General features: G+C 40.5%; 1 protein-coding gene across 13 annotated transcripts in view; it reads right to left on the bottom strand.

The window, feature by feature from the left end:
• LOC114071232 (E1A-binding protein p400-like) overlaps nt 1-21,083 on the bottom strand; it is a 43,878-nt gene that overhangs the window by 7,248 nt on the left and 15,547 nt on the right. For 9 of the 13 annotated variants that reach the window (XM_027908991.1, XM_027908990.1, XM_027908995.1 and 6 more), the window contains 34 exons: nt 20,420-20,527; nt 19,656-19,849; nt 19,282-19,459; nt 18,721-18,857; nt 18,300-18,469; nt 17,660-17,834; nt 17,120-17,256; nt 16,440-16,626; nt 16,035-16,201; nt 15,077-15,231; nt 14,306-14,542; nt 13,071-13,235; nt 12,085-12,252; nt 10,876-10,967; nt 9,792-10,090; nt 9,116-9,318; nt 8,845-9,014; nt 8,413-8,609; nt 7,834-7,945; nt 7,181-7,324; nt 6,810-6,968; nt 6,464-6,547; nt 5,777-5,908; nt 5,611-5,655; nt 5,348-5,501; nt 4,843-5,084; nt 4,149-4,322; nt 3,843-3,890; nt 2,688-2,824; nt 2,102-2,158; nt 1,906-1,984; nt 1,112-1,312; nt 343-388; nt 141-250 (listed from right to left, as the gene is read on the bottom strand). In XM_027908991.1, coding sequence (XP_027764792.1) covers nt 141-250; nt 343-388; nt 1,112-1,312; nt 1,906-1,984; nt 2,102-2,158; nt 2,688-2,824; nt 3,843-3,890; nt 4,149-4,322; nt 4,843-5,084; nt 5,348-5,501; nt 5,611-5,655; nt 5,777-5,908; nt 6,464-6,547; nt 6,810-6,968; nt 7,181-7,324; nt 7,834-7,945; nt 8,413-8,609; nt 8,845-9,014; nt 9,116-9,318; nt 9,792-10,090; nt 10,876-10,967; nt 12,085-12,252; nt 13,071-13,235; nt 14,306-14,542; nt 15,077-15,231; nt 16,035-16,201; nt 16,440-16,626; nt 17,120-17,256; nt 17,660-17,834; nt 18,300-18,469; nt 18,721-18,857; nt 19,282-19,459; nt 19,656-19,849; nt 20,420-20,527 — 5,063 coding nt within the window. The remainder of the gene's footprint in view (nt 1-140; nt 251-342; nt 389-1,111; nt 1,313-1,905; nt 1,985-2,101; nt 2,159-2,687; nt 2,825-3,842; nt 3,891-4,148; nt 4,323-4,842; nt 5,085-5,347; nt 5,502-5,610; nt 5,656-5,776; nt 5,909-6,463; nt 6,548-6,809; nt 6,969-7,180; nt 7,325-7,833; nt 7,946-8,412; nt 8,610-8,844; nt 9,015-9,115; nt 9,319-9,791; nt 10,091-10,875; nt 10,968-12,084; nt 12,253-13,070; nt 13,236-14,305; nt 14,543-15,076; nt 15,232-16,034; nt 16,202-16,439; nt 16,627-17,119; nt 17,257-17,659; nt 17,835-18,299; nt 18,470-18,720; nt 18,858-19,281; nt 19,460-19,655; nt 19,850-20,419; nt 20,528-21,083) is intronic. The other 4 variants (XM_027909003.1, XM_027909002.1, XM_027908996.1 and 1 more) reach the window with 3 other exon arrangements.

The following is a 21,083-nucleotide window of genomic DNA, read 5'->3' as shown; positions in this document are numbered from 1 at the left end:
ACAGAACCCCAGGATGCACCATGAAATTTGCCAGAAGCAGAATTTCTGACAATGTGGAAAGCTAAAGGAAAAAACAGGTAAGCTGATAAATCAAGCAACCAAAATCAGCCCAGGGATACAACTAGACACAATCTACTCACAGCCAACGTTCCAGGTATAACAGGTGAAGCCAGACGTTTATTGATGGGCTGGAAGGTGGCAGCAGGGACCCCAGCAACGGTGTTCACGATGACATTTCCACTCACTGTAGCTGAAAGCAAGCCAGGATTAAATGGGAGGTTCTGAAAGCAAAAATCCAAATGCCCCAAATATCTCCAGTGTCCCATTATCAAGTCTCCTTACCAGTCTGGATGCTCGTGCCCGTAACTGCTGTTTTGATGGTGCCCGCCTAATTAGAAGACAATTAAAGTAAGAGTTCAGAAAAACCATGGAAAAAAAAAAAAAATAAACACAGCTCTCACTCTAATCATGCTGTTTAACACAATGGTGTAGTCCAGAAGTGACAAAATAAGAAAAATGCAACAGAACACACAGATATTTCTGCGGTTCTTTGTTGATTCTAAACAACAGCTAATGTATAGATTAGGATTCTGCCCCGCTAACGAGCAGTTCTAGACCAGTCCAGTGGAAGACACGGAAAATTTGCACCAATTTGCAGTCAAACCACTGTGGTATAACCAGTAGAACGCAACATTCCAATTGCCTTGCAAAAGTTAATAAAGTTGTGGTTTTTAAGCTCCTTTAACAGAGTGGCTCTTATAGCTATATTCTCTTTTTTCTCCAAGTTCTCTGTATAAATACTTTTCACTGACTGTGTAAATGTATTCGCTCAGACTTCCTTAAATTGAATGGAAAAAAGGAAAAAAAATCTTTGCATGGTGTTTTTCCACCTCAGAATGTCAACACCTACAGCTACAATGGTACGAACAGTCTTCATAAAGGAGGAAAACAGAACATAGCCAGGAGAAAAAAAAGGAAAGGAATACCTTTTATCTCGCTATACTGCCCTAAAATTCTCACTTTCCAGAGCAAATCCAACACAAATAGGGCACACACAGAAGAGCTGAAGCTACTACATCAGAGACACCATCAAAGACTCTCCCTTTCTTACCAATACTGCTGTGTTGGCCACAGTAGTGACTGCAGTCTGCACCACTGCCTGTGGCTGCTGAACTACCTGTGCCTGTGGCTGTGGCTGAGGCTGGGCCTGTGCCTGCTGCACCGTGGGCTGCTGTGCTGGCTGCTGCCCCGCCTGCTGCTGCTGGGGCTGGGGGCCTGTCTGCTGCTGGGCCCTCTGCTGCTCAGCCAGCGCCTGCAAAGCAAAGAGGATTCAGTCCTCAAGCGTGTAACAAGCAGGATGTGTTTTTTTAAAAAAACAAAATAAAGCAACAAACCAACCCCCCTTTAATTCTAACCACACTCCCCCCTTTAATTCTAACCACATATTATATGAGTGTGTGCAGAGACAGCTCACAAATCTGCCTTCACTCCCCAAGTCCAGGTTACATGCCCTGACTACTTTCAAACCAATATTATGGTTATAGGCTTAGAGAACAGCACAGCAAGCAACTTACCACCCACAAGCAAGGGCAAGTAGCCTTTTCTGAGTAATATAAGAAAGCAGGCTACAGAATGGTCAAGAATAAACCAAGATTTCTACACGTTTTTAATATCTTTCCCAAAAAGATGCTCCTTGTTGTTTAATGAACCTGAGTGGGACAGCAGGCCCGAGGAGAGGTCCCACTTTGGGCCTTGGATACCTAAAGCCCAGTATGTGAACAATTTGGAGCTGCTCACAACATCTACTGCACCACCAAACTTGTCCCAGGAGGCAGCTTTGCCCATACCTCCTGTGTTAATGTTTTAATGACTCAGTCCCAGGTGCAGCTGAGATGGAGATCATACCTTTTTCTCTTTGGCAATGCGTTCTGCTCGCAGGGACGCGACTTGGATTGGAGGAAGTGGCTTATCATAGTTGATTCCACTGCAAACAATGATAAGGCAAAGCACACAACAGTTAGAAATAACTGAAAGTTCAAAAAGAAAGGAAAGACAGCACTTTAAAGCAATTCATAACTCTTGTAAGACGGGGAGTGCCCACCTTTCTGCAAGCACTGATGCGTGCTTTGGATTCTTCTGGAAAGGATTCATGCCAAGCCTGGAATTGAGCAAAATTTTGTTACTGGAGACAGAAAAAACTTAAAACCAATGTTCATTTTTAACATTTTAGCTTATGACACTGCAATTTTGGTGAAGTTTTCATGATACCCCCACCAGTATTGGAGCCTGCATACAGACACACATTTTTAAGAAGTACTCAGAAAATACAGAAGATAAAATAAATAAAGAAAAACTGCAGGAAGATATATAGAAAAGAATGTACTGCTAAACAGCATAGACACTAAAAGTTTACAATTCAGGCAAATGGATATAAATTAGATTTAAAAAAAAAAAAAAAAAGAAAAACCCAATGCTGTGTCGCTCTTAACGAGAAAGGGCAAATTCTTGCAGTGAGTAAAGTCTAACCTGAACATACTGGAGGTGTCCAGTAACACAGGACACAGGGAGAGAGACCAAAAACAGAGGAACAGAGTGTAGAATAACTCTTGGTTGTGAGAGCAATTCTGAGCACAGCTCCTAGGAGATCTGGGGTAACAGGGAGATCAAGTGATCCCAGGTAAACTTACAGAGGTTTGATAGGTGGACTTCTTTTCCCTGCAATCATTTTCATCATCTCAAAATGATTGGTATAGAGCTGTGTATGGGTTGCACCCTCGTCTTGAGCATAGATCTGATTGGTACGGAGCGGGCGGCTGTTTTTAGTCTAAAAAAAAGAGAAAACAAACCAACTTTCAATTGCAAACACACCCACGTGGCATTTTTGTCTATGTATAAACACAGGGTGCGCTTGTAGATTATTTAAAAACGTACTCCAACATATCTATCACAGACTGGTTCCTGCCTCGTGTCACTGATAACTTACTGTCACACAAAACTCTACGGGAAATATATAAAGAAAGAGCAAAATAAGGAGCAGTTCTCACGGTCACACTGGCATCAGCACTTGGGGACATACAAAATGGCAAACTCTAATTTGGAAAAGAATTTTTGCTTTAGTTTAGATTTTGCAAGTTTAATTCAGTACCCAAACCAAGAGCCCATTAGTTTAGAGTTATGCACAGCGCACACGTAAGATAACGAAACAAAACCATCACTGCACTGCTCTCCCGACAAAGCTATGTTACAAACATCCACACACCATGCCACTCTAACATTTGGCTCCTCCTAAGCAGAAACTGCCAGTCAGGGACAAACCTCCTGATCAGTCAGAGAATGGGACTACAGCAGAAGTTCCAGATTCTCTGCCCAGCTCTGTCACTAAATCGCTGTGTGGTTTGGAAGAAGGTATTCATAGCCATGGAACTGATTTTTGTTTCTGTAGCATCCTATCATCCTCATTCACTAAAAGGTGTTTCAGGCATCAAATTCACTATATATTTGTAATCCACTTAGACTCTAGTATGAAGTCTGTTCTTACAGATCTTAAGTACCATCAGGATTAGTTACGTGGTGGTTGTTAGGTGGAAAAATACCCACTACAGTTTAAGTGAAATCACAAACTTCTTGCATGATCTAAAATTTATCTATCAAATCCAAAAGCTGAAGTCTGGTGTCAATCCACTGTATCAACAAAGAAAGGAAAAATAAACTTGGAATTTTAATTGATGTTTCAGAACTCAAGTAACACTCAACATGGATCTCATACGAATTATCTGCCCACCTCCATTGCTGCTAAATACCACAGTGTCTAGATTTGATTTTGAAAGAATACCAATGCACACCTTATAAATACTTTTTGTCTTCTTTTTAGGATTAGCTTCGTACATTAGCTGTAAAATAAGAAGGAAAGTTAGATGATCTTTTGTGGAAGATTTTGTTCAGGTGCTTTTTCTTTTCAATGAAATCACATAAAATAAGTGGAAATCCTGATGAGAATAATTTAAAAATCTTTTAAAAGTTATTTATTTACACTGTTGAAACGTTTAACAAAAAAAAAAAAACAACACAAGTGTTTATGGAGATAAGGAAAAAAAAACTCTACAAACTTAAGGTAAAAAATAGAGAGGCGTCACTCTGTGTAAACTCACCTTTCCTTCTTCCCGTGGAATAATGACATTTTCGTATCTGTTCCGGCACTGCTTTGGGGAGCGATAGACTCTGCTGCACGAGTTCACCACGTCACTGACAAGGTCCCAGTTGGGAGTGTGTGCTGGTGACACAACAGCAAGATTTAAAGGAAGCTCCAGCAGCTGCTTCACTGCCTGCAACAGATAAAGGCACAACAGCTTCAGATGACAAATGGTAACTCATCTTCCAGACCTGCCCTTATCTGCATGTCCACACACCATTACCACAATGAGACAGATAGCTCAGGGCTGAGGCTCTGTGTTCACCTGCACTCACAGGGAATAAATAAACACAGAGTGTTATTATGCAGATTGATGTGCAAGGAAACCCTTGGAGACTGGTGTGGAGAGGAACAGAGAGCTGCCATTCAAGTGCTGCCCTCCTCCAAAGTGAGGAGAACCTCAGATGTGTTATCCTGTGTCCAGCCAGCACAACTACTCTGAAGCGTAACAGTAAGTGGTTTCTAAAACACAACCACACATTTTGTAGTTTAGCTTTAAATTCCTCCTTAGAGGAACACAAATGACAGGCAATCTGTTCTGAGTTACGTCAGCAAAATGCCAAACTAGCCATTAAGAATTAGAAATAACCTCGAAGAAATAAAGTACAGGAATAGCAACATAATAACAACAGAAACTGGCGGTGTCATCCGACCTGCAGAAGTGCCCAGTCTTCGCTGATCAACCACTCTGGATTATCCTGTCCAGCCTCAGTGGCTGGTTTGACAAGCGTTGGCAAAGGCTTTGCAAACTGTGCCTGTTGTTTCAACAAGATGTTCTTCTTCTGCTCTTTGCCCTCCCGGCGCATTTTCAACATCCCCGGAGTCGCTCGATCAAAAAGCGAACGAGGTGGAATAACCGTCTCTCCATGGCGTTGCTTCTTCTTCCTACCTGCAGCTTAGACATGAAATAAAACATCATCAGCAAACAGATACTGCCATTCTTTGACTTCTCTACTTAGAGCTGCAAAATATTCCTATATGTACAGAGTATTCCACACTGCCCTGCAAAGCAGAGTGAGCAATTAAACAGAACCTGGTACAAAATCAAACCTGCAAATTTGATCTTTGTTGGATCAGACATGTAGAAGGTACGAAAAATCCCCTGATTTTTTTAACTTGCAGCAATACATCTCAGAACAGTTTTGAACAAACACTTACCAGATGGATCTGTTTTGTGTCGTTTCCTCTCCTTCCTGACATACACTGGAGGCAATTTGGATTCTGGAATAGGGGTGGTGTCATACATCAGGCACATAACAGAATCTATGTAGATATCATTGTCATCCTGGGGTGGAGTAGGAGGAGTCCACAGCTGCACAGAACAAAAATTTTTAAGTGCTGCAATATTAAATCTCTGCTGATCTTTATGTTTCCAGAAAATAAAAAGCCTGTTTAGGCTGCCTGGTGTTACTTCTACTTACCGGCATAATTTCAGTTTGTCCATCTGGGCCTTCATAGACATATTCCTGCACAGCAGAAAGAGAACACAGGTTAAATAATCCAATTGAACCCCAAAGGAAAAAGATATTCTCAGAGTAACTGTTATGAAATACACTTTTAAGAAAAACAAAACTAATCAGGAATTACTTTGTGGTATGCATCCTCTCGAGTGTAGGTCAGAAGTTCCTCTTCATCCTCCCAAAGCATTTTTTGCTCTTTTTCCTTTAACTCCTTCATATGCTGGATTTCCCAAGCTTTCTTTGCACTTTTCAGTTCCATCTAGATGAAAGTAAGACTCCTTAGAAACTTTATGCAGTAACAGTCACTGGATTAGAAGTCATCAGTTTGTATTTTTATGGACAAACTCCTTGAACTTTGACATTTTCAGAAATCATATAGCAATTTCTTAACACATACTTTCAGAATCATTTAGATGATATTTCTTGGTCTCTGTTGAGGGCTTTTGAACCATCAAAATAAAGCCATCAGAGAATTTCAGTTAAAGAGTGAAGACAACCAGAACACAGGTTCACTGAAATTAATGAAATTTTTCCCCTGCTATCAATGGAGTACAACAAATATTTGCTGAGCCAGGCTGAATGCAATTCCCATTTTATAAAAAAGAAATTAGGAACTGACACCCGGTTAAACCAGAGAATCCCAAAATAATGAGCTCTCTGTAAGACATTATGCTCTTCCTAAGTTACAGCAAGAAAAGATCACAGAAGTGCCTACAATATATTCCACATCATTGAAGAAACTTTCATTTCATACTGAAAATATAATAAATGTTGTTCTGTGACAGAACAACACAGAAAAGATTGGTTGTTTTACCTCATTCAACCGTGGCTCATTGTCCTCAACTGAACCGTGGAAGAGCTCGAGATAATTCAAAGCATACTTCTCAATTGGAGTCAGCTGAGAGAACATACCAAGGGGGAGAAAAACATTAGTTTTAGGATAATAAAAGTAATATTACCTAAAGTATCAAAGCTCTCCTTAAAACTCATCTCCCTCTCTGATGCTTAACATCTTAAATCAGTGGGAGATCTCCCATCCATTTCATGTGGGCATCAATCCCATAGACAACAAAGTTGCTTTAAGGCCAGACTGCAAAGAAATTGAAATATTTGAACTACACATTACTTTTTAACCAGATATTCACAGAGAGTTGTGGTACCTGATCCACAACAGCAACCAACTCCTGCAGCTGTGAGGGCTCTTCGTTGTACTTTGTCTCATAGAGCTCTGAGATGAAAGGTTCGATGCTGGACTCGGATCCCATTTCTCGTATGTGATCGTTTGACTCCTCGTCCTCTCGTTCGATGCTGTTGAGGGCCTTTCAGAAGGACATAATTTAAAAATAATTAGGACTTCAAAAACATGGAGAGAAACCCCATAGGAAGTTCAGTGAAATGCAACACAGATTTCTGGAGTACAAAACTACCAGAAAAAGAGACTGATGGGATTTACCCAAATAAAATGAGATTAGACAGCTGTTTAATACTATTGTTGCACAGCTGTATTTCTTATGTATATGTTAATAGTTACCTCTATGAAAGGTCTTGCAACTTTAGGTGAAATATTTTCTGCTGGAGATGGCTCTTGAGAAAGTACTACAAATTCTTCTGCTTTCACTCTAAATCCAGAATCCTCCATAGGAGAATGAACCTCAAACAATTCCTGAATTGTTTGCTTCATAAATAGAAAGGAAAAAAAAAGGGAAATTAATTCAGCTTTTGGGAGCATTCTACTTTTTAATATATTGGGAGTGCCAGCCAGGATGGACTGGCTTCATCAGTGCAGTAACTGTCTCAATGCATCTTCAGAGCAGCAGCTGAGAGCCTATCTCTATAAATGCCCAAACTGTATAGTTCACATTTTTAAAGCTGTTGAAACCTTCCTCCTCACAAGCTCTGCAGAATTTTGCAGCAGGGTGAAGAAATCAGAATATATTAAGTCACAGAGGCGATGTCTGTGCATCACTATGCAGGTAAAAGAAGAAAAGCAGATGGACAGTATTTGAGAGAATGTGGCCCAAACCCTGAGAGTTCAAGCAATCATGAAATCCAATATGCTTGCTATTTAATTCTAGCCCAAACAGACTTCTACTAAACTGTTATTAAACACTCCAGCACAGATGTTTGGATTTATTAAACACCCTGCAACACGGGTGTTTCAATGTATTCTGAATATTAACTTACCTGTGTTAAAAAGGCCATTGAATAGTCATTTCCCTGAGCAGCTACTTCTCTGATCAAGTCCTTTGTGCCATTTTTCAAAAGTTTCTCTTCTACAGAATTACCACTGACAAGTCTTAAAACAAAAAAAAAAGGAAAAGTACAGAAATCTGGTAAGTCATTTCCAAATCAGCTTTCAGAAACAAAAAGATAAACTGTCCTTAGAGAGCAACACAGGAGTTTTAAAATGTAGTAGTTTGTGGGCTTTTTTTTAGTTCTGGTACAGACCCAAAAAAACCCACACTACCATCTCCACTTTAAAGCTTCCTTTTAGTAATTCATGCAATAAAAAAAACCCCCAACAACATCAAAGATCTCACTTGAAAAATTCCATGTAGACTAAGAGACAAAACCCATGCAGGTATTTGGTGTTAACCCCCCACACACACACATTTTCCTATGATACCCTGGCATCTTTTATATTGAAGTGAGGTGAAGTTTTCACATGGTTTCCACTTTATTCCAGATCGTTAAGGGAAGCACTATCTGAAATAACCTTTCACTGCAGCGTGTTAAAGAGCAGCCACTGACTGCAATCATTACCTGTATATATGGATATCTTTACATCTCCCAATTCTGTCACACCATTCCTGAGCTTTTGCATCCATCACTGGGTTTAGATCATTGTCATAGAACACAACAGTGTCTGCCTCAACAAGATTGACTCCAGTGGAACGGCTGTGAGAGGAGAGGATGGCACAGAAAATGCGCTTGTCTCTGTTGAAAATTTTCATCAGCTCCTACGAAAATGGAATCAAAGCAAGGAGTAAATAAACACACACACAAAAGGAAATACCAAACAAAATTCAATATAGTTCCATAAAAAAACAGACAAAGGTTTTTACTGAAAACTTGAAACAAGTCCAAATGTTTCAAACTGAGTAAGAAATGAGGCAAATTTCCTTCCCTTGACCTGATAAAAGCCTGAGCAGCAAATATTGCTGTACCAGTAGCCAACTGTTAGTGCACATTTACCTGCCGTTGTTCCTGGTTAGCATATTCATCAATCCTCACAAACGTGAGGAAATGGAAATTCAGGAACAACTCCAGTATGTCCAACATCAGAATCATCTGTGACAAAATCAGCACACGGCGCCCTTCAGATTTCAACTTCTGAAGCAAGACAGCCAGAGCTTCTAATTTTCCTATAATTCAAACGAGAAAACCAATGATGGCTTTATACAGGAATTCCTTTCCTGTGACACAGGAAATTACTGAAGTATTGTCAGCAAATGCCCTGCTTTACCTGAGTCATACTGCACCAGTCGGAGGTCGGGGAACTGCAGCAAGTGAGGAGTTGTCAGCTTTTGCAACTGATGCAAGTGTGGAGCTGCCTTCTGCCTCAGGCTGTGCTTGAGGAGTTTCAGTCTGTGACTGTAGGAAGGGGGAGGATTTGCTACATACAAACACGGGGGAGCAGCAACCGCAGCTGGCAACACGAAGAGAGCCCTGTGGAAAGCATCGAAACAAGGGAATACCAGTTTAAAAAGCTACACACGCAACTATCATTCATAATCACAGATGCAGCAATAATTTTCAGCCTGTCAGATGCTATCCACTACATATTGTCAGTCTTGGATGAACCAGTTTCTGCCTGCATCTCTGGGTTTTAACTCCTGTTCATTGGCTCCAAGAGGTACCTCCTCACAAGCAAACCCAAAGTGTAAGAATGTAAGCTTAAGTATGGCCAGCTGAATTTGGGCTTGAAATTAGGAATGAGACACTGAAAAGTCTTTATTATGAAGATCCCAAATGAAACAGAAGTGATTGTCATTCTTACGTTCATGCTGGTCATCCCTTACTGCAAAATAAATCAGTCCAATCCAAACAAGCTCATGAACAGAAACATGGGTTTTTTGAAAAGGAGTTTTTTAGAAATAACTTGACGTGGTAAAGGCTTATAAGGCAGAGTCCCACATTACCTGTTAACAACATCCCTTAGAGATTCCTGTTGCTGAACCAAGCTCAGGATCATTTCCTGCAAAGGGTTCCTTGTTCCTCCAGAGGCACTTGAAGAAAGGCAACAGTTGACAAAGCCAGCCCACCTCCAGCTGCTGCCTTCACTGGGAGCCAGCTGGGAGGGCTTCCCTTCCCCAGCCAAGGAGCACACGCTCAGCACGTCCCTGCCGTACACCGGGGCCCGCCAACAACGGCGCTCGTTGCCGGAAAAGATCCTGTCCAGGCGCTCCTTCAAGAGCCGGTTCTTCTCCTCAAACGTCTCCTGCGCCAAGAAAAGTTGGAAACAAACACATTTGCTGCTCATCACAATCACTGAGGATTATGGGTTCCTTTAGGATGAAGCTGTCAGGGTACTGTGTGCTTTACACCACCAGCATCTCACATTGGAACTGCTACTAAGACCAGTCACAAAGGGTATCAATTTCAAAAACCATTTGCAGACTGCAGCTAAATTCAATTCATATTAGAGAGCAAATTCTTAGTTCAGTATCTTCTCATTTTTTTGAAGTGCATTTTCATAGCTTTGGAAATACAACAAAATTAATCATTAATATCTGGGACATTTCGATTAACATATTAATAGATTAGGTGCAGGTTCTTGCACAGTTTGATATACACTTGACGTTTCTTGATGCTTTATAAGTTGCTTGAGTATCTTTTCTAAAAGCTTGTTAAGGTTAGAAATCTATTAAAATTTGCCCAACTGCCTTTGTGTTCAAACCACACAGACAATCTCATGATTCCTTAATTTATGCATCGCTACATGATTACAATATATTACAGTTAAAAGAACCTGTCTGCTATCACAGCACAAGAAAGCTGTCAGCTGCTTTTATACACCAGAATTTATTTTAAACTATGGATTATGGATGAAAATGCATCAGATCTGTCAATCTGAAACACTGACAAAAGTAGGGGGTTTTTACCTACTTGGTAACTATCAAAGTTCCTAATCCCAGCTTTGTAAATTATAGCTTTCAACTATTACACTGAGTTAGGATTGATTCTGAAAAGTTGTGCTTCCATAAGAAAATAAAAATGGAGTACCTGTGACTGTCCATGTGTAGGTGCTGGTTTTAACACTGCTCCCATGTCACCAGAGGGCAAACTGGCAACTGCAGCTCTACCTGGAATACAAACTGAGGATAAACCTTGTGTTTATATATTTACTCTTCTGAAGATTGCTCTCCTTTGTTATTTGCAATAAGTAGACATTTCATAGCTATGAACTCATCATTGCAGACAAATTTTTTAGTCTAAATGTCCACTGGGTATTGCAAATCTGTTCTTTGTTAGACATCTTATCTGACATATATTTACACTAATTGTTTTCATAAAAATCCAAGATAGAGCAATGAAATTTTACTTTGCCTTCTACAAAGGCCTGCTGCGTTGGTACTTTAATAAAAATGTCATGTATAGTGCAATATGTTTTAACATTTAGAAGTCATACTCTAATTCAAAAAAAGATTGCTCTAATTTATCTTAAACAAATCATCTGAGATTTTTCAGAACACATATCAATTCAGTGTATCTACGAATTGATGAAACTATACAATGGAATCTCAGTAGCATCCTACACATTAATACATCAAAATGGAACAGAAAACAGTCTGTTTTGAGGGAATGGTTTATATCCACAAAAAATTACAGCAGATGGCCATTTCCAGTGAATGATCTCCTAGTGCTGTATTTAAATTTATAGAATTTCAAAATCTCCTGTTTTGTTATAAATGCATTAATTTCTCTATTATTTTTGATCAACACCTTGGCTGTGTTTTTAAGCAAAGAACTGATCCCATTTGTAGCAAGGTGTCAAACAGCTAAGCAACACTTGCTTAGGGAAAGGGAAAACCATAGCTTGGTCAACTAGAGAGGATAATTAGATAAAAGCAAAATCAATGTGGAAAAATGGAGACAATTGTTGGATACTCTCAGGATAAAAAATAATCACCCTTGATTATTATTTCTTTGCAAAAATTAGCAAAGTATTTCAAATTCACTTCTTCCCACTAAACTCTGAACTTTAAAAAAACTGGCAAATAAAAATACATCTATAATAGAGTTGAAAGCTCTCCCAAGTTTCTAATAAAAATTATCTAAAATCTCCAGTACACATCATGCACAAATGAGAAGGATTTGCCTCATAGTTTACCTCCTCCTGAACCCCACTTACGGAATTATGATCTGTAACTATTTGGAGTTATACATCAATGTGATTTTGGTAATGGAATATTTAGACAGAGGAAAACCCACCTTGCTGTGTCACTGCTGAGGAAGTTGGGACACCTGTCTGGTGCTGGTTTCCTAAAGCATTCAGAGCATTCTGCACAGTTCCTGCCTGGGACACCGTCTGCATGACAACCGGGCCCTGAGGTCTCAGGTACTGCTGGCCAGGGGCTGACACAATCTGAAGGACACTCCCTGCAGGGGAGGATTTCAAAACACATTAGGTTGGATAGAGTGGAAAATAATACAGAGGGTTCTCTTGCAAACTGACCATTGCTGTTTCAAACTGTGTTAAATTTTCCCAGGTAACTTCACTCCACCAATCTGCCACAACATCTGACAGGAGAGAAACACCCAAGTCTTCACAGTTAATGAGGGGTTTCTTGTCATAGGGGTATCATTCTAATCTGGGTGCTCATACAGAATTTAGACAAAATCCAATCAACCACAAAATCTTCACTTAACATTCTCTCTCTTTATTCTGTTGCCACACAAAATCAAGATATGCAGGTTCTCCCGAATTTGGCAACACACACCACCAAGCAAGGGAAATTTGAAGGCAAAATATATTGTAGGTAGAACATTCAGGTCAGGGCAACAGTTGGGTCAAAATTCTGAAGCACACCAACCTTGAAGTATTATTTACAGCATTTCAGAACAAACAAAGGATGTCCTCAGTTTTGTCTGTTTCTGCTCCCCAGTGAGTTTATATCAAATAATGCCTCACCTTACTTGAGCTGCATTGCATGGATATGAAAACAAATTAAATAATAAAATTTTGGAAAAAAATACAGAAAAAGAAAGTACCCATGTCTTTCCTTTGCTAGGCACTCATTTTTCAAACCAGAGTGACCTTGGCATCCCTGTCCCACACAGACAATAGGAAGAGCAGAGCAGTACAAGCAGCAGGGATGGAAAAACCCCCTTCAACAAACAGCAATGAGGAACATGTTGCCCATATCAAAACATGAGCATCCTAAAAAACAGAAAACTCCCTGTTTTGCAAGAAGTACCTTGTAACTGCAAGGGCTGCCCTGCAGTGAGCTGGCGGAGCTGACTGTGTGACAGAGTGAACTTGTTCCCTTGGAACTGCAGAGTTACCGGGGTCTCTGGCTGAGCGATCCTGCCTTGTGCTCCTGCTATAGAAGCCAGCTGGGCTATTTTTACTACCTCACCACCTGTTAAGGGGGGAAAGAGGCATTAAAAAAAACCAAAGTGGGAGGTGAGTCGTTCAGTATTCACAATTCTACGTTTGGTTAGTAAACTGGTGCTGAAGCGCCTTCCATGCATAATTATACTTAGTGCATCAAAAGTGTCATATAAAAGTTAAGCAGGTATTGCTTTCTATATTTGTTGGACAAACTGGAAAGAAGCTGATTGTTTAAAGGGTAAGAACATCAACATTTTAGAAATTACCACTTCCATTAGCAAAAAAAAAAAAAAGAGCTACCTGAAAACTCATGTGACACTTTGTAACAGAACGAGTATAGACATTAAAGTGATTTTCACTGCCTTTTCAAGAGCATGAAGGAAGGTTTAAGGAAGAAATAAAAATATTCACAGGTGTGGCACTGTAAAAACACATTTGAAACGGCCTGAAATTTGCTGATGAACCGTGATTCATATTAAGCTATCTGCATTTAGACAAACCAAAAAGCTTCAACAGTGACAAAGGACGAAGCTTTTTGCGATTTAAATGCAGAAAGGTTAGAGGCATTTAAGCAGTAAGTTTTATCACATTGAGAAAATACTGGTGTGAAAATTTAGCTTTTGTAAAGGCAGTGCATTACCCCAGAGATAAAATTAATACATCAGTGCTCAGTACTCTCTACACATGCTAATAGGCAGTGCACATACAACCTCAAAGCAAAGCCTCATCGCTTTTCTCTGCCTAACAGTTGCGACGCTCCTCTCTGCGAGAGAGGCCTTTAGCAGATGGATTAGTGTTTAACATGAAAGGAATAATTAGGAGAGAGCTAAAACATTTGGTCTGAAGGAAGTCTTGCCAGCAGAAGGAACATGCAGAAATAGGAGATTAAGTTGACACCGCTAATGTATGTCCACAGCAATTCTATTGTTTCTTATCCAATTTTCGATTTTCCTTGGTCACAAAAGCAACGTACTGAGCAAGGCTAATCAGAAGAGTGAAGAAAAAACAACGATTCTGTACACATCTTAGGGTGCCTAGTAACTTAACCTCGTCGTAGTTACAAAGGTGGGAGAAACCTTGAAAGGGGAGGCCACTTACTAGGCAACCGTGCCTGGGCCTGAGAGGTGAGGACCAGCCTCTGAGGCAGCACACTCTGTTGGATGGTGTGCGGGGGGGGCTGTGGCTGGGCCTGGCCTGGCTGAGGGGCCGGCGCAGAGGTCTGGCCCCGCGGTTTCACAGGGTTGGCTGTGCTAGTTGCTGTGGTGAAGGTCGCTGCGGGCTGGTGTCTTGGAGCACTGGTGGAAGCCTGAGTTGTCTGAAACTGTGCTGCTGCGGCTGCAATCGATAAGGGTTGTTTGTGCAAGCTGTTAGAGGTTTTAATTCCGCTCTTTTTTTTTTTTTTAAACAACCTGCATTAAAAAGAAACCTTCCAACAGGATATTAAAACGGCTACAGGAACGGCTCGTCCTTACGGACTGGGATTTCCAGCCACACCTTTTACTCCATCCTATTTTTACAACATTGTCTATTTGGAAAGCATTGCTTAAAGGCTAAATAAATACATAAAAGCACTGTAAATTCCCATCTTTGACAGAACACTACACGTCTTTGGGGTTTAAATACCAACTGTGCCATATTTACTCCATAATGCTAACAGGTTACACAAAGCTTAGTTTTGCATTACAGTGGCAGATCATACCGTAGAAACTAGCGGGGCAATTTACTGGCAATTATTAGTCTGTTGGTATTTTTAAGCCATTAGTATTCTAGACCATTAAGCTAGAGGGAAAAGGAATTCTATTAAACCGACTAACTCTGTACCTGTCTAGGCAGAGGTGCAGGTGAGCAAGGCAGCACTGACACCCTTACCTTGGTTTGAGGACACCGTGGCGATGGGTGATCTGCCTCTCACTTGTCCCTGTTGAGTCACCGTGGCTGTGGTCACCGTGCGCTGCACTTGAGTGCTTGGGAACACCACAGTCCTGCCCTCGGGCTTCTGACCGTACTGAACGGGCTGGAACAACCTGAAAAGGAAATGGAAACTCAAAGTCTAGGGGAAGAGCACAGTTTGGACTTTAAAAATAAACTCTGTCCCCCCAGGAAAGTATAAACTTTCTGAGCATGTCACATGCAAATCTCCTCACCACTCCAGCAACTTCCTGGGTGGACATTCTAGAGAGATTTTGCTAAGCCCAAGAAGGAAAACTTTCATTGCCAGGCATCCAGTTTAATGCAGGATGCATCAGAATTACAGCATACAGCTTAAAGAGGCTGGGTCAATATCTGGAAAAAGAACAGGGCCCTCATTATTTCCGGAGATGTTAACATGCTGCAGGCCACCAGGCAGCTCTTCTGCATCAGAAAAACAGTTCCACCTTACTCTGAGATCACTACCTGACTAGGAGAGAAATACTCTTCAAAAATTTACTGCTATAAAACTTCATATATCTCTTACACGGCACTGCAAGCAAAGCTAGCACTGTAGGCCCAGCTTAGTCTTTAATTATGTCCATGCTAATTTTGTAAAACAACACTCAGTTGGCATAAACAAGGTCCCCAAGAACAAAGCTCATCTGCTGGTAAAGTAAAAACTATGGGAAATCCATCAACAAACTTCCAATGGAATGGTATGCCTCAAAAAATATTACAGCAATGCATATTTTCAAGGGTAAAAAAGCAAGCAAGAGAACAATAAAATCCAAGGTCAAGCCTGAAGGTTTTGTGTGAATCCCATCAGCAGAGATGCAGACAGAACTCTGTAAAGATTGCAAAAGGAGTACTTTTTCCTGCTGTAATTCTAGTTTAAAAGGAGTGCAGGAGTACATACCTGCTTGGTTTGAGCTTCACTGGGGTGGGCCTGGCCGGTGGTGGAGGGGAGCTGTAGATTTCTTCAATCAACTTTCTAGTAACCTTTTGTTTCGGCAACATTTGTGCTTCGTAACGAGTCATTTTGTTTTCCATTCCAATGAGATCAAAAAGAGACAGGTCTGATTCCTAGAGATATTGTAAAATAAGGTTTGTTTTATGTGAAACTTGAACTTGAAAAGCTCAAACCACTCTTAAAAAGAAAGAGATGCAGCAAGTACACACTTGGTAGGCACAGTTATGGAATAGTGAATTCCTTCTGTTTATAAACTTCAGGTAGACTTATCACATATATGAGAACAATACTAATAATGAAATTCTGTCAGGGCACTATGAGAGGGGAAAAAAAATTGACTTCTCTACTTACCTTCCAAATATCCCTTTCCAGGGCACTCAGTACCAGAGACGCCGTTCTGTATTCCAGTGTTTCTGATACGAAAGAGGTGCTTGAAAGCCGAGGGTTTATCAGATCAGGGTGATTACAAATCCTCTGCAGCTGCATCAGGACATGCAAGACACTGATGAAGTGTCCACTTTTGAGGGCTTCTTGGGTTCTACCAATTAAATTATACAGAAATACATTGATTTATGTGCACTTTTTATGGAGGTGTGCCTAAATCAGCAAGGTGAGAACGTGCAATGCAAAAGTCTTAAAACAAGTTTAGATTTTACCTAGGCCTTTCTAGAGCATTTTAAGTAGATTTAGAATCATGAAACTTAAGGACCAGTGCTGCCTTACAGTCAAATACAACCTGTCCAGTTCCCTGTCCTCTACCTGCTTCGTTTCTGTTTCATACCTGCACCTATCAATTCCCACCTGGGTGGGTGTGAAATTACCATTACAACTCGATTTTTAGGTTTTATCATAAGGTCGCAGCACCACTTGCCTGTAATCCTAGTTTACAATACAATCCCATTCGAGTCACTGGTCATAATGGAAAATGTCAGAAAATCGCTAAAACGCTTCCAAGCGCCACAATTTATTTACCTGCTTAAGCAATAAAAGTGACAGCATTTTTTTTTTTATTTGCTGTTTTAAGCCCTTACCCTGGCTGTAATATGACATCCTCATACATGGCTTTCTGTCGATTGGACAGGCGGCACTTCAGCACGTGCTCGTATTTCTTTGTCAGCTGCTTCTCCACGTCCCTCTTTGATCTTCGCAAAATAAACGGTTGAATCATCTGAAACGTTTCATAATCGGGGGAGAAAAAAAAAAACCTTTCACTTCAAAGATGCAATTTTACAACAGGAGGCTAAACTTATTCACACCTGACAGATTTGATGTGACAAACTGCATATGTTGTATATGATCATATTTTTGTGCACACAGTTGTACAGGCATTCATTTGTTCTTTAATTTCTGCATGTCATGCTTCAAAATCTGAGTCCTCTGTTATTTTTAAGAGAAATCTTCATACTCTTGCGATAGCAGAGACCCCTGCTTTCAGCAGGGTTCTCTCTCTGAATTGAAAACAGTGTTAAGAAAGGACAGAAATGTTGAGCTGAACCATATATTTTTATTCCCCTCCCTCCCCAACAGCTTAACTACCGCAGTAGGACAGATGAGAAAAAAGGACAACATACTCTGTGTAACCTGATGACCAGTTTATGGCAATAATCCTGGTTCTCCTCATTAGGAGCTTTTACTGGAAAATCTAGGTAAGGTCTGGAAATTCCTGGAATCAGAAAATGGACCATCGTCCACAGCTCCATCAATGTGTTGTGCAAAGGAGTGTCTATCAGAAGCAAACGATGCTGGCTGTGAACAAAAGAAGATTTTTAATTGACACAGCACTTAGTGACTATCATTATGAAAAGGACACCAATATTCAACTATTCTGATTGCTGTAGCTTTATGTTTGTCAGATACACAGCAGAATTAACCAGTTAAAAAAATTAAACCTAAGATAAATTATCTTGTTAATCTTGAATATACCACCTAACTAGCAGAGCATCAGAACATACAAGGGGATCTGTCTGAGAGCACAGAGTATCAGCAAAGAAGAATTATGATGTTATGACAGTGGAAACAGAAAGATCCCGAGCTTGTCTCTGAATCCTGACTGTTTCAAATAAAGGTCCCTCTCTGTAGCTGCACATTGCACAGGAACTTGGGCAGACAAAGTCAACAGGGGTCCTTTTTTATCAGTTTTCTCTTAAGAACTGTGTGACATGAAAAGAGAAAAACCCACAGCCAGCAGGAAAACAATTCTCTGCTCCATACCTGCGGAGACTGAACAGTGCCTCCCAGTGTTTCTCAGTCATGTTCTTTATTTGCTGCATCTCATCCACTATTAAGTATTTCCACCGCATTTTCATAAATGCTGGGTGGCCTTTGAACAGCTGTTTGTAGGAAGTGATGCACACATTGAAGCTGTTGGGTTCTGTCCATTCCTGTGGAACAGGAAAGAGAGGAGGAGACAGGAAAGTTAAGGCAGAACTCTCAAATATCTTCCAACCAGCTATTTCTTCACTAAGAACAGAAAGACACCACGACCTAGCATAGTCTAAGAGAAAACCCAGAACTATGAGGTGTGAATGTCTTTGTAAACCAGCTTATGGTGTTAAAGGCTTCTCGTACTGCACCACCATGTAAGGAATACACAGATAAATGCAAGGTCTTAAACACTTGCAAAACACAGTACCTGTCTTTTTGCCCTAAGTTCCCTTTGGCTCCCAAAGTACAGAAGTATTTTCAACCCCGGGCACCAACGTTTCAATTCCAGCTCCCATTTCAATATGTTACAGCTCCGAACAACAACAAGGTGAGGGCCCCAGTTCCCTGCAGAAGGGAAAACAGCAGTTAACACTAGAAACAGACTCCTTACAATTCACGTGGCTTATATTCTCCCCTGATTTTGAAAATGCAGTGCACTAAATTCATCATTAAAAACGAGATCCAGTAACAACAAACAGAGGTGTTTTAATGAGTAATCTATTCCTGGTCATTGAACAATTTGTAAGGCTTTTCTATACTAGTAAGAATTTAGAATAATTCAGAAGAATTTTGTCCCCTAGAAGGTAACAGCATATTGATCAAACTCTACTTGATTAGAAGGTATCCCTATGTCACACCATGTAACAAAGTTTTTGGGACATAATCTCACTCTGAGCATGAACTGATATGGTTCACCAGAAGAAAAAGTGACCTTAGGTTACAATTCACAAAGATAATGCTGGCCAAAATTGCTAGCCCATGATCTTACCTTCATTACAAGCCAAGTGGGCAAAAAAGGCAATAATTTGCACTGTTTTCCCAAGCCCAGCCTCATCTGCCAGGATGCCATTGAGATTCTTCCTGTACAGCTTTGCTAGCCAGTCAAGCCCAATCTTCTGATACTCTCTGAGAGACCCATACAGCAGTGATGGAGTGTTGTATTTTACCTGTAATATTAATGATTTGATATTTTTTCCTGAGTTAAATCCACAGAGCGTGGCATCAGGCATAACCATTCTACAGTCTGATAACCAGAAAAAAAAATTACTGCAATTTGTTGCTAAAATCTGCAAAATTACAGAAAAGAAGCATATTTTACGTAAACATAAGCACACACAGCAGCAGAAAAAAAAGGATTCTTACAGCTGTTGTTATCCTGGAGCTGCCTTTGGGTAAGAGCATCTCTGCAGCAGCAGCAACCTCTGCTATGTCTCGCATGTGCTTCTTGGGGGGACTCGATCTGTCAATGCCCTTGTACTGGTCAATGCTGAGAAGGGAGTCTATGAGCACAACTTCCTTCTGGGGGCTTTCCCTATCAGAGAGATGGTCTTCCATTTCTAGGAGAGAGAAAAATTACACTGGCATCTAAAATAAACTTGAGTAGCAGTCACACAAAGGAACTGAGATGATGAGAATTGAGACGGAGAAAGAAAAGGAGGCAGTTGACTTTTAAAAAAATTCTACAACTTTCAAGTTAGTCAAGATAAAATTAAAATAGCCTAAGCTCATAATCATTCACACTAGCTAGGCTAACATGACCATTAGCTTTTCACAGCTTCTAGGGAGGTCCTCTCATACTGCTTAAAACCTATCCTCAAATATATAGTTCTATCATCGTGTTAGTACAGAACAGATGTGTAATTACAGCCACCTACAGAGTGTGCTGTTTCATTCAGTGGAGAGAGGTTCTTCTGTGGCTCAGGACTGTTCCTGAGAATTGCACATATATTGACTTTAAGGCAGGCAAACAGTACCCTCTTGTCATAAACTGAGACATTTTAAATGTGATTCACTCAATGGACGTTTTCCCCTAGAACAAAATGTCTTTTCACAAAGACCTGAAGAGCCAAGCAACTTATTTCACCTTGAGAATCAGCACAACTTCTTCTGAACAAAAATTACCTTACCTTCCTCACTGCTGTCCTCTTCACTGTCAGGCTTTGGCTGGGGCCAGTGAAAGTTTTCTGCAAAGGCACCTTCATACATCTTTACCAAATCTTCCAGAGGCAATTCAGCTGAAGGTCATTAAAGGATGCAAGTTTATAAGTATCAAAACTTGGAACAATCGATACCAATGATTTTAATCTCATAACATTCTTCACAGTTGTGTAAAGGTAGTTTTCTAATCAGAAGTCAATTTAAGCGGTAATTATTAGGTGGATGATGGCAGTATTTATTTAATAATCTTGATTACAGAGAACACTTGGCATTACATCAAGGAGTTTGTTCTCCCAGTTTGCCTTCTACTGTATTACAAACCCACCCTACAACCCTTAGTAAACCCCCAGTTGGGCAGGTGGGGGCATCAAAAATCCATCTGAGTGGCTGGAAGACAATTCAAAACTTCTGAGTTGTCCCTCAGCCTTTCCAAACAGCAGCTCCACAATTCCTTGTCTGATCTGCTGAAGTAGGAATGTGCATGCTGGAAATGGAAACATCCTCATTAGGAACTTGGCTGACTGGCCAAGGGTTGTAATCCCTCCAACTGGCCAGTTTTTGTTGCAGCCACTAAGCTGCCAAACAGACCAAACAAACGGATTTGGAAGCTGCATATTAACTGCCAGGAGGACT

The sequence above is a fragment of the Empidonax traillii genome, unplaced genomic scaffold (assembly GCF_003031625.1).
Source record: "Empidonax traillii isolate 1590-97213 ecotype Southwest subspecies unplaced genomic scaffold, ASM303162v1 scaffold1905:size50868, whole genome shotgun sequence".
Lineage (NCBI taxonomy): Eukaryota > Metazoa > Chordata > Aves > Passeriformes > Tyrannidae > Empidonax > Empidonax traillii.
Note: the sequence above shows the minus strand (reverse complement) of the source record. Positions and strands in the feature narration are given on the sequence as shown.